General features: G+C 28.4%; 1 protein-coding gene and 1 long non-coding RNA gene across 2 annotated transcripts; one reads left to right on the top strand and one right to left on the bottom strand.

Moving 5' to 3' along the window:
- Positions 1-2,322: 2,322 nt before the first annotated feature.
- LOC136089000 (uncharacterized) lies at positions 2,323-5,974 on the bottom strand. The gene is made up of 2 exons (XR_010642687.1): positions 5,915-5,974; positions 2,323-2,463 (listed from the first exon to the last, which is right to left on the bottom strand). It is a non-coding gene; the product is annotated as an uncharacterized LOC136089000 (long non-coding RNA).
- Positions 5,975-7,670: 1,696 nt separating this feature from the next.
- On the top strand, positions 7,671-11,511 carry LOC136088999 (uncharacterized). The gene is made up of 8 exons (XM_065814377.1): positions 7,671-8,536; positions 8,726-8,940; positions 9,089-9,184; positions 9,343-9,744; positions 10,174-10,346; positions 10,603-10,667; positions 10,879-10,970; positions 11,215-11,511. Exons 4-8 carry the CDS (start codon positions 9,717-9,719, stop codon positions 11,358-11,360), a joined length of 504 nt encoding a protein of 167 aa, XP_065670449.1. The 5' UTR covers positions 7,671-8,536; positions 8,726-8,940; positions 9,089-9,184; positions 9,343-9,716; the 3' UTR covers positions 11,361-11,511.
- Positions 11,512-11,967: the final 456 nt, after the last annotated feature.

Raw genomic sequence — 11,967 nt, 5'->3', positions numbered from 1 at the left:
CGGAACACTTTGGTTCCTTAATCGGAGCAGGTTGTTTTTTTAAAAAAAATAACCAGTAAAATCAACAAAAATCAAATTAAAATCATTTTTATTTCAACATTTTCATTCAACTATTTCAACAGTTCATTCAAAACTTATAATAGGAACAATATTTTCCTGACAAACTGAAATTTTACAAACCAAAAATGTATAAAAGCTGTAACTATTGTGACGTTCTTTCATTTTATTGATTAAAAAGCAATGAATAATGTGTTTTTTGAGGTTTATGGTTGTTACTAAATAAAACTACCCTTTGATTTTATCACTGATCAAGTAATAAAAACTTCAAAGTTTCAATCATAGAAACTTTCGACTATTTTGTTTTACTACTGCAATATCATACTTGCAGCAACTTATAAGCTAAGTTTATGTTGTTATTTACATTTTAAATCCCATTGTAATAAACACAAAAAATCGTATAACCTATAACAGTATAGTTTACCCAATGCAATCAGTATAGTCTGAACACGAAATTAGACTACGAAAAAAAATATCGCAAAAGAGTTGTAAATCAATGGACGTGTACCATTGATTTATAGAGGAGCATTTGTAGGGGGATGACTTTCGAAATCTCTCAAAACGTAGAGAATATGACGTTTAACAATAAAAATGCGATATATAGCTATAATTAATTTTTTCCCCAAAATAAGTGCAAGTGTTCCAGTTAAGGCGCTGTTCCAATTAAGGCAACTCTTCCCTACATGCGATAAGTTATTTTTATATTTTTATATGCATTTAGGATTAAAATAATCTTGACCATGGATAAATGGCTTAACTTAACTAAGAAAGGAAATGACGTAGATGACAATGCTGCACAATCCCCGCAGGCAGGATTTGACAAACAGGCATCTAATGTGTGGAGTACATTATAAAATATAATATTACAAAAATAAAATATGATAAGTCATTTCTTTAATTTGGCTGAACATATAAAAGATGGTTATGAACAACCTCTTTGTTTGATTTGTAATTAATTGTTGGCTACGGAGAGTAAAAAAAACCATCAAATTAAAAAGACATTCTGAATTAAAGCATATCCCAGCGGGCACAAGCTCGTACAATGTACGTACATTGCATGTCCAAACGTCGTTCGTCCGTTCTCGGATTAGAAATGAACCTTAAAATTTTTTTAAATAATATTGAAATTAATAATTAAATATTTAAATAATATTTAAATTTAAATTCCAAAATAACAACTAAACTTCAATATATATTTTGTGAATGTTTATAAAAAAACAAACTTTGGCGTTATCACCTATTATATATTATCACCTTTTAAAGCGGGCATCTTATGTAAGTATCGTGGTGTTTTTGCAAAAAATCAAAAGAATTTGATGACTTATATTCAGTGAATAGTGACAATGAATTATTGGAGAGTATAAGTATGTCAGACAATATTTTTTAATGCGATAATGCTTACTTAACTGATGACTATTATCCGAACAGTAGTGAATTTGATAGTAACAATACAGATTGTTACAGTAGTGATGATTTTAATGAGGGTGAAATGTCATCATTAGATAAACAGCTTGCTCAATGCGCAACTAGAAATCGTTGGACTCGTTCGTCTGTTAATGAACTTTTACCTTTCCTTCGTGAAAATGGTTGTCCTTTTCCTAATGATGCAAGAACTCTTTTTAAAACACCAAGAAAAATACCATTAGAAAGAAAATGGTGGGGATTATGAATATTATAGAATATTTAAAGGAATTAAAAGTGTTCTAAGACTTAGAACACTTTTAATTCCTTTAAATTAGGTACGTGCCATGAAAATTTTAAATTAATTAAATTCTCGTTTGTTATATATCATTAGAAAGAGCTTCGATTCAATATTGTCAAAATGAAAAAATTATCAAAATTGAACAATTCCATAAAAAGTTATGTCGTTTTTAGTACCGTTTTTTCGATATATGGATTTGTTGAAGAAACTGTGGTCAAAAAAATGTTTTTATGAACTAAAAGTTTAATAACTTTGTCAATTCTTATCTAAATGCTTATAACTTGGTATCAAAAGATAGATGTAATAGTAGCCTGCAAATTTATATAGGTACTTAGTCACCGGGCGTGTCCAAGGGGCTAAAGGGGGCAACCAACCGCCACTTTTACCATCAAAAATTGAAATTTTTATTCATAAAAGATCAATTTTTCAATAAATTTATTAATTTTCATATGCAATAAATTGCTATAATTTCCTTGTAGACTGCCACCAAATAGGAGAGGTTCATTTTTTGAGTTAGGGTGTATGTGGGGTAATGATTTAACACACCCTATTAACAAAAACGATTCATTATAAATATTTTGATTCTTATTAAAAAAGTTTTTTTTAAAATCATCAAAATAAAATTTATTATTTACAACATTACAACAAACAAAGCTGCACACTCATTGATTCGGGGGAAGGGGGCGTGTCCACACCCCTCCAACCTAAAAAAAACATAAAATACTTTATATAAAATTTTGTTTAAAAAAGAAAAAGGACTTTAAATAATATATTGAAATACAAAACAAATACAAGTTGGACTTTTCATACAGAGAGCTGGGTGTCCCCCGCAGACCAATATTTTTTGTCAGTTTTAAAATAATATTTGAATTAATTTGAGTCTTGGCTTTTAGTTAATGATTAATATATTAAATTCCAATAATAAAACTAAATATAAATCATTGTTAACAATAGACACGACATGAACATAAGCCAGAGCCTTCGATCAAAAAAATTGCGAGTTCCACTACTCGCTGTACATTTATTTTGCAAGTTCCACTACTCGCTGTACATTTATTTTGCAAATTCCACTAATCGCTATACATTGATTTTACAAAATCCACTATTTCCTGTACACTGCTTTTGCAAGTTCCACTAATTGATGTACATTTATTATGCAGGTTCCAGTACTTGCTGTACATTTATTTTGGATGTTCCGCTTGTTGAAAATTCCGAATGTTTAAAATATGAAATTGATATGACCCAGATTAGCAATATTTAACCAATTTATGCCTTGCGTTGCATACTTTGCTATCGTACAATTAATATGCTCACATACAGCAATTAATTTGAATTAGGAAAACATCAACTCACCTGATACAATATCAGCAACCAACTGTATTTTTTTCATGCAATAATTAACAGCTTCAGAATCAGTTTCATCTTTAGACCAGTATGATCTAGAGTAAATGATATCTGTCTGCTTTTTTTAAGTTTTTCAACTCTTGATTCAGTATCATACCATTGATGGCAGAGATTTCTGCCAACAATTCTGTCTAACATAACATCATTTAAATCAGCAACTTGCTTTGTTAACAAGTTTTTATGTAAATTCAAAATTTCACTTGTAGTAAATATAGATAAATGTCGCTCTAAATTTCGTTTTTCTTTTTCATCCATTTTTTTGCGTTTTTCAGTTTGTCTTTAAGAAATCTCAGCCCTAATTTCAGCATGTTGCAGACGACTTTTTAGTCTTTTTTTTCTTGCCTCCTGCATAGCCCACCTAATAATATTTTCTCTTGAATAGTTGCCAAGATTTTTAAGATAATCCACTGTCCTATTTTTTTTTGTTCTTAATTTGCAAAATATATAATCAATTGATGCATTTGGGGATCTTCCTTTTGCAGCACTGAACATTCCCATTAACTCTTCACTATCTATGTTATGAAGTCTTGCACTTGCTGTCTCCTCTTTAAGTGTCATTGTAATAGTAATGGCAAAATAGTGCTTGTACTGACGATTTAAAACTTCTTCTATTGCAACAAAACTAGCCTTAGTCATGGCGATAAGTTGGTCTCAATTGTGCATGTCTTTGATATCAATTGTAAAGTATTTGGTTTGAGAAAATTTCCAAAGAAATCTGTTTTTCTGGTAATTAGAGCAGTAGGATTACTTTTTGAACTTTTAATTGTTTGCACAATTTTTTTAACTATAGTGATACCACTAACATGATCAAAAGTTGCATTTTTGGATGATACATGAAACGTAGTCATCCAGGGTCCTGTAAGAAGTTTTCCAAATAATGCAAGCATGCACATTTGTTTTATTTTTTTTTGAGTATAGTATTTTATAAAAATGAAACAAGTATGGAACAGAATGTGAAGCCGGTTACCACGATACCTTGGAATGATACCTTGCGGAAGTTTGTTATTTTCTAAAAAATTTACAAATCCTTTTGGGTCCCCTTTCACATCTTTAAACCTCATCTATTTCCTAGCTAAAACAATTTTGACTGCCATACTATCATATCCAAATAATTGACAAGTTTCAGTTTCCAGAGACTTTAATGCTGAACGACATGAAATAGCAATTGTATCAAGAGGGTGCAAATGACAGTTTAACTCATTCAGATTTTTAGCCCAGATTGCACCGAGTTTTCTTATTGTAAGATGGTTAACCGAAACTCTATCGGACATTGTGTTTGATATATTTGAGATAATCAAATTACGACACTCTTCAAAGGGTTGCAAATGAAAGTTAGAATAAACTAAAGCAATATGATCTACTTCATTACATATATGGTTTGCGTCATCAACTGCTGTCCCACCTGGTAATTGGTCAATAGCAATAACCTGGTATTTATTTTTCGATGTTAGGTGAATGCTATTGATATGAACGTCTCTTTGCGTTTTTGCATCAAACCCTAATGTAAGGTGATTATTAGTAATAGCCCATTCTGTTACTAGAAGGTCAGCAATACTGCCTAGCTCACGTGCCATTTGCTCAACAGTAATACGGTGAGGAATGTTAGAAAAAACAACACCTAAATATTGCCCCATTTTCTTAACAAGAAATGGTATGTTACTTGTTGGGACATTAGACAATAACATGCTCTAAATTATCATTCCCATTTGCAATGGATAAGTTTTATCATCTGACGTATTTGTATTAAGTATATTGCCCTCCTCCATCTAGGTCATATCATTTTCTAAGCTGGTAATAATCTTTTTATTTGTACTAATAGCAGCATTATGCTTGAGAGTTACTTTTCTTAACTTTTCTCTTTCTTTACTTTTCCTTGCTTTTTTAGTAGCAATAAGATTTCAAATTTGTCTACTGTAGTAATATGTTTGTAGTTTATTCTTTAAGTCTCTAACCTCTGCTCTTAAACTTTTGATAATTTCTTCTTTTCTTTTAACACTTTGCCTTAAAACTTTTAATTTGTATGACAGTGTTTAATTTTGCTTTCACTTCAGCTATCTCAATTTGGCGTTTAGTGCAAATACTAGCTAAATTTGAAGATAGATTAGACAATCTACTTCTTAGTTTTTTTCTCCTAGGTGTCACATTCTCTTGTGAAGTATATCTATTTGACACATTTTCACTAAAAGCTGAGCTTAATTGTTCACTTTGAGTTGGAGATGAAACACTGCCTTGGCCAAAAAAATTTCATAATAACTAATCCTGAAAAAATGTTTTGCCCAGATTTTCGATTTATTTACTAAATTTTCAATTTAACTTTTTGATGTTATGATTCTAAAATATTGAGTGACTTGATTATAAGTTTTAGCTGCTGATTCCCTGGAACTAACATAGACAAAATAAAGGTGTCCATTCATACACTCACTGGTTTGAACAGGCAAGGAGAAGTTATCAATTAAAAGTTTTTTGGCTGCACCATAAAATACAATACTTTTTTTGGGACCTGTGATAGCTAGGAGGAAAATATTTATTAAGTATTGAAATCATAGTAAATATAAAATAATATTCACAAAGTTTAAATACTTTAACCTAAAGAATATTTTTATCTCTTAACTAAAGGCAGACATAAAAAAGTCGGCCTATAATTAAAAAACTTATTGTAACTAAACATAATAGTAAAAATAAAATTCAAATATGCTACTTAGACTACTACAAGCCATTGCAGAATTGTAACACTAGACAAACAATACATACCTGTTGCAAACAAATGTGAGTCAACAACAAAGTTTTCAATTTATTTTTTTTAGTTTACTATGAATTAATTTAATTAATTAGAAACAGCAACACATATATAAAAACATATATATAATATACAATACAAATACATAATATACAATACACACACACACACACACACACACACATATACATACAATATATATGTGTGTGTGTGTATACAATACAAATATATTTATATTTATACACATATACAAAATATAACAAATACATTTTATGTATACAAGAAATAACTATAAAAAATCTTTTTAAAAAAACATTACCTTGTTATAATAACCTAATAATTTCACTAAACTAGGCATTTTAATTACTTTAGACATTATAATAATATTAATTCTAAATATTATTTCATTGTTGCATTAAACAAACTGTTGCATTAAACAAAAAATGTAATCTAATGTACATTAAAACTTTATCTAATGAGTACTTAAGTATTTATTGTAAAGTTATATTTTGACAATATAACTTTATTAAATTTTTGTAAACATTATTAAAGTACACTACAAATATGTTGTAATTAGATTAAAATTACACTTTAGAACCTTAAGTATAAATTAAGCTTTTTAATCAAAAATTTTTAAATTTAATTTAAAATTGAAATTAAATTTGAAAGTAAAATGATTAAAGAATGGACTTATATGAAGTTTCCGATAGACCCCCTCTACCATATGAGGCGTAAAATTGCCGAAATTATGTACCTTTTTTGTGCATTGTAGTAATGTATGTGTGCATCCGAATAATGCAATAAAATTTGGCAAGAGCTTAGAAAATAGATATAAAAACAAACGCAAATAGTTTTAATAGTACGCACTACCTTCCTTCGATAGGAATTTAACGAACAATCGACATCAAAAATTTTGATAGCCAAAAACTTTATATAAATGTAAGTAACTTCAAAAATAGAAAACACTAATAGAAAGTATAATTATTTTAATTTTCAAAACATATCTAAAGTGATATCAAATTCTAAAAAAAAAGACTAGAAAACACGTTGTTACCACACTTACTTTGGACGGACTTTAGAAAACGTGGAACAGAATTTTGGCACAAAAATCGGTTCCGTAAAACACGGAATTCTACGTACCTATTTAAATATTCTAAAATATTCATAATCCCCACCATTTTCTTTCTAATGGTATTTTTCTTGGTGTTTTAAAAAGAGTTCTTGCATCATTAGGAATAATAACCAGAATGAGGGACTATACACTTTAAAAAGGCTCTGGAAGGTGCATCACAAACATGCAAGAATTGGCCACATCTGCATACTTGATGATTTAAAAAGATGAATTACATCAATATTTATTGACAACTTGATAATATTACCAACAACATTTTTTTCACTTAGACTAAGTGAAAAAAATGTTGTTGGTAATATTATCAAGTTGTCAATAAATATTGATGTAATTCCTCTTTTTAAATCATCAAGTATGCAGATGTGGCCAATTCTTGCATGTTTGTGATGCACCTTCCAGAGCCTTTTTAAAGTGTATAGTCCCTCATTCTGGTTATTATTCCTGCGAAGTTGCATTATTCATGGAACACATGAAGGAAGAGTGGTATTTAATGAAGATGAACATTTTCAATTGAGAGAAAAAATTACTTTTGGACAGTTTAGATATCAAAATAATCATCAACAATCAATGTCTCCTTTAACTGGAATTGGAACTGATTGCGTTTACTCTTTCACACTAGATTACATGCATTTTGTATGTTTAGGTGTAATGTGTCGCATCTTAAATTATCTGAAAAAAGGACCAGGAGGGAAAATATCTGCTGCTCAAGTTTCAGAGGTATCTCAAGTATTAGTGAGTAATAATAGATGTATACCAAGTGAGTTTGCTCGGCAACCTAGAAGTTTAAATGCCTTGGATAGATGGAAAGCGACAGAATTTCGACAATATTTATTATATACTGGTCCAGTTGCATTAAGAGGTATAGTATCAAAGAAGTTGTATGAACATTTTTTGGTCCTAAGTATTGCAATGACCATATTATTAGAAGATGATGACCATCTATGTGTTCCATATTTAGATAATGCAAATGATTTACTAAAGTATTTTGTGAATGAAGCTAAACATATATATGGCAACATATTTACAGTCTATAATTTGCATAATCTTTTGCACTTGGTTGACGGTTCTTGTAATCATTCATGTTCTCTTAACATAATATCATGTTTTCGTTTTAAGAACTTTCTTCAAAGAATGAAAAGAAACATACGGAATTCTTCCAATCCAGTGTGTCTCAAGTTTCAAAATGACTATCTGAGTATCAACATTTTTTTAGAAAATTACCTAAAAAAACTTTAGAAACTTTAGGAAATTTCAGCTAACAGAAAAGAGAGTTGTTTTTTGCTCCACAACTCTTCTATTGCTTTTATAAAGGCTAAGAACAATGATAGTACCTTTCAATGTAATGTTATTATTACTAAATATTTAGACAATGTCTTGGATACTTTAGCTCCATCAATGCAGTTTAATATATCATTGTTTTGCACCAAACATTTTAATAAAGTTGTCCAAAGAACATTAAGTTGTGCAGATTTTCAAAAGAAATATTTTTGTTTGAATGAAAAAAGAGGTTTATCAATATTTCCATTACTACACAATGATGAAAAAATTTAATTTTAGTTTTTTTCTGAACTTGAAATGTAGATCTATAAACTAGCTTATTTATATAAATAATTGGGAGAAAAATTTCTTTTTATGTCTAGATCTCTTTTATATTTGTTTTTATTATGATATAATTATATCATTGCTTCTATTATAGTAAAAGAAATATGTCTTGGTGTAGAGCAGTATGGCTGGAAGGGTCAGTTGAAGAAGAGCTGAAAATCCTTTCAGTGTGGGTTGAAGGAGCTCCAAATGAAAGGCAGTTTGTGCAATGGCCTAAAGGTATTAATGTTATAAAAGCATGTAAACAACAGTTAATACCTCAGAATGATTGGTTTTGCTTTTCGCTCCTTAAGGAAAAGTGTCGTCGTAGTAAGTATTGTGGTATTGATATTTTCTCGATCTCATTTGTATGTCCATGATATAAAATTAACAATGTAAATTTATTTTTATAAATTAAAAATTATATAAATTTTATATATATATATATTTAATATACATACATATATATAAAATTTAGATGACAGATCAGTATGTGAAGGTTTTTTATTTCACAAGTGATGAATCTGAAGCATCCTCAAATAAGAAAGAAGCTGAAAATCAGAAAATTTAATATGTATGCTCTATTGTTTAATTGATTTATGTAGTTTGCACTATTTTTATTTTCAAATTAAATACCATGCATAGTTGTAATTTCTTTATTTATATATATAACAAGCACACACATTTATTTTGATATATATTTAAGATATATATAAATTTTTCTTTATTTAGCTACATGTCCTAAAAAGCCTACTTTAAACAGAGTTTGGTCACGATCTCCTTTTAATATATCTATCCATACATTTAAAGGTGCAAGTTCTGGGACTGAAAGAGTTCATGGAGCTGCATTTAGTAAAAAAGAAAAAGCTCTAATATTATTTTCTTTACAAAATCCTGAAGCTTCACAATCTCTTGCTATTTCAAAGCTTGCTTCAGACTCTACTGAACCAGCTATAAAATCTTTTGCTTCAAATACCTCCACAGAAGCAGTTTTGATACCTTCAACTCCAAGCTCTTGTCCTAACTTTACATCACCTACTGTATTTAAAGTTCTAATCCTAAAGAAAGTGTCTCCACCAAAGTGTAAAGTCTCTCCAAAATTCTCCATGTCTAGATTTCCTCTTCCTGAAGCTAGTAAGTTTTCATTTTTTTTAATTTTATTTCATCTTTGAAAAAAATCTAATAAACAAAAGAGTTATTGTAAATTATTATATAAAAATAAGCGATTAAGTTGTTAGTTGTTTTATTGTTAAATTGTTTGTATTCAACCTTATTTAATTACTATTTTATATGGAAAGATAAATATGTTAGAAGCATAAAAATTTAAACAAATTATACATTGTTATGACAAGCACTTGTAAATAGTTAAAATACCATAATAATTTTTTTTAATGGCAAAAGAGACTCTTCCGATATGCAGTTATAGCCAAACATTTTAATATTTCCTTAGTATTTCTAGATTCAATCTGATAATATTTGACAGAAATGATAGTTTTTATGATGTTTATGTGATTATTATTAACATAATAAACATCTATAGGACAGTTTGATGTTTATTTTTAGAGTTCCAATACAAAGTAATTCATTTGCTCATACAAATTCTTGAAGAGCAGTGTAAGATTGGGGCACATTATGAACTGGAACATTCTTCATATCATGTGAAAAAATTTGATGATTTAGAAGAATTTGAAAAGTTTGATAATGAACTTTCTGATGTAGTAAAACATCAGCTTCTTGTAAGTGATAATGTATGTATATATGTTTGTATGTATGTATGTATGTATGTTTGTATCTATTTATCTATCTATCTATCTATCTATCTATCTATCTATATATATATATATATATATATATATATATATATATATATATATATATATATATATATATATATATATATATATATATATATATATATATATATATATATATAATATATAATATATATATATATAAGTTCTAATATATAATAATATATTATATTGATTTAAGAAAAGACAATTAATAATGGTTGGTGGCAGTTCATGTCATGCAAATGTCAAAGCTATCCTATTAATGTAAGTTTGTTAAATACTGTTCTTTAAACCTTAGTTGTTAATACCTTCTTTAAAATTTTAGCTATGTAAAATTATTTTTTTGCTTTTAAAAAGTTTACTGATAGCAGCGTTTAATCTTTTTTTTTTTAAATAAAATAAAAAAACAGGTTTTAGTACAAATTAACCCAAATGCATTAAGAAACTTTAAGTTAAAACAAAATTTTTATAATAGGCTTATGACCAACAAGTTGATGGCTTGTTACAACATGGAGGGTAAACACAAGAAAGCTTTCAAGAAAACAAACGTCATAAGAGTAATTACAGGTATGTTATTTTCACATTTTTTAATGTTTTTATTAATAAATAGAGTCTATTTAATTTTGAGAGAGTATTAACTGTTTAATAAAGTTTTAATATATTTAAAAGATATGCACGTTTCTTTGCATATATTTGATGTCTAAAATTATTCGGCAAGTTAATTTGTTCTCATTTTGAAAAAAAGTAAAATGTCGTTTAAAGTATTTTACTTGTTTTTGATCAGTTAGTATGTAATAGTTTTATATTTTAGATCCTATGACGAAGTATACTATACATGAAGTGCACCATTCTATTGGCAATATTCTGAAACGTGCTCCTGACAGAAAAGATGGTGGTGGTCGTGGTGATGGTAAAGCTGTTGAGGAGGAAGATTTTTTTCATAATAAATCTTTATGATCCCACATGAGTTGTTTTATTTATTTTTGTGTCAGTCATTTTACGTAAGTCAAGAAAAAGAAAAAGCAAAAAGTCAAGTAAGGTTCTTCACCCAAAATGTAATACATTACAAATATAATAAATAAAATAAAATACAAGAATGGTTAAATTTGACTTTAGTGTTTTTGTTCCAAATAGGCTCAAAATCTTTTTTTTCTTCGTATATACGAAAACGTGCAATGAACGATCTTATTGGACATAAGTCCAAAAGATAGTTCATTGCACGTTCTCATTTGGACGTCTGTACAATATGTACAATGAACATACCCGTGCCCGCTAGGTACTTAGTGTGGCAATAAATCAAAAGAATATTTTGAAAGGCCCAAAATTTTTAAATAAATAAAGAAAGTCTTTGAAAAAATTTATGACCGTTAATGAAATATAATTACTAGCGTCATATGAAGTTTCAGACTAAATTGATAAAAATAAAAACCGTTCTCCTTTGGAGAAGATCTTCTATTACCTGCTGTTATCAAAATCGTAAAAATACTTCATGGAAGTAAATATGGTGATGATATTCGGAAAGTTCCTTTATCAAATGACACTGTCGCAAATAGAATTTCTAATA

This window comes from Hydra vulgaris, chromosome 12, assembly GCF_038396675.1.
Source record: "Hydra vulgaris chromosome 12, alternate assembly HydraT2T_AEP".
Lineage (NCBI taxonomy): Eukaryota > Metazoa > Cnidaria > Hydrozoa > Anthoathecata > Hydridae > Hydra > Hydra vulgaris.
This window is presented reverse-complemented; position numbering and strand designations above follow the sequence as displayed.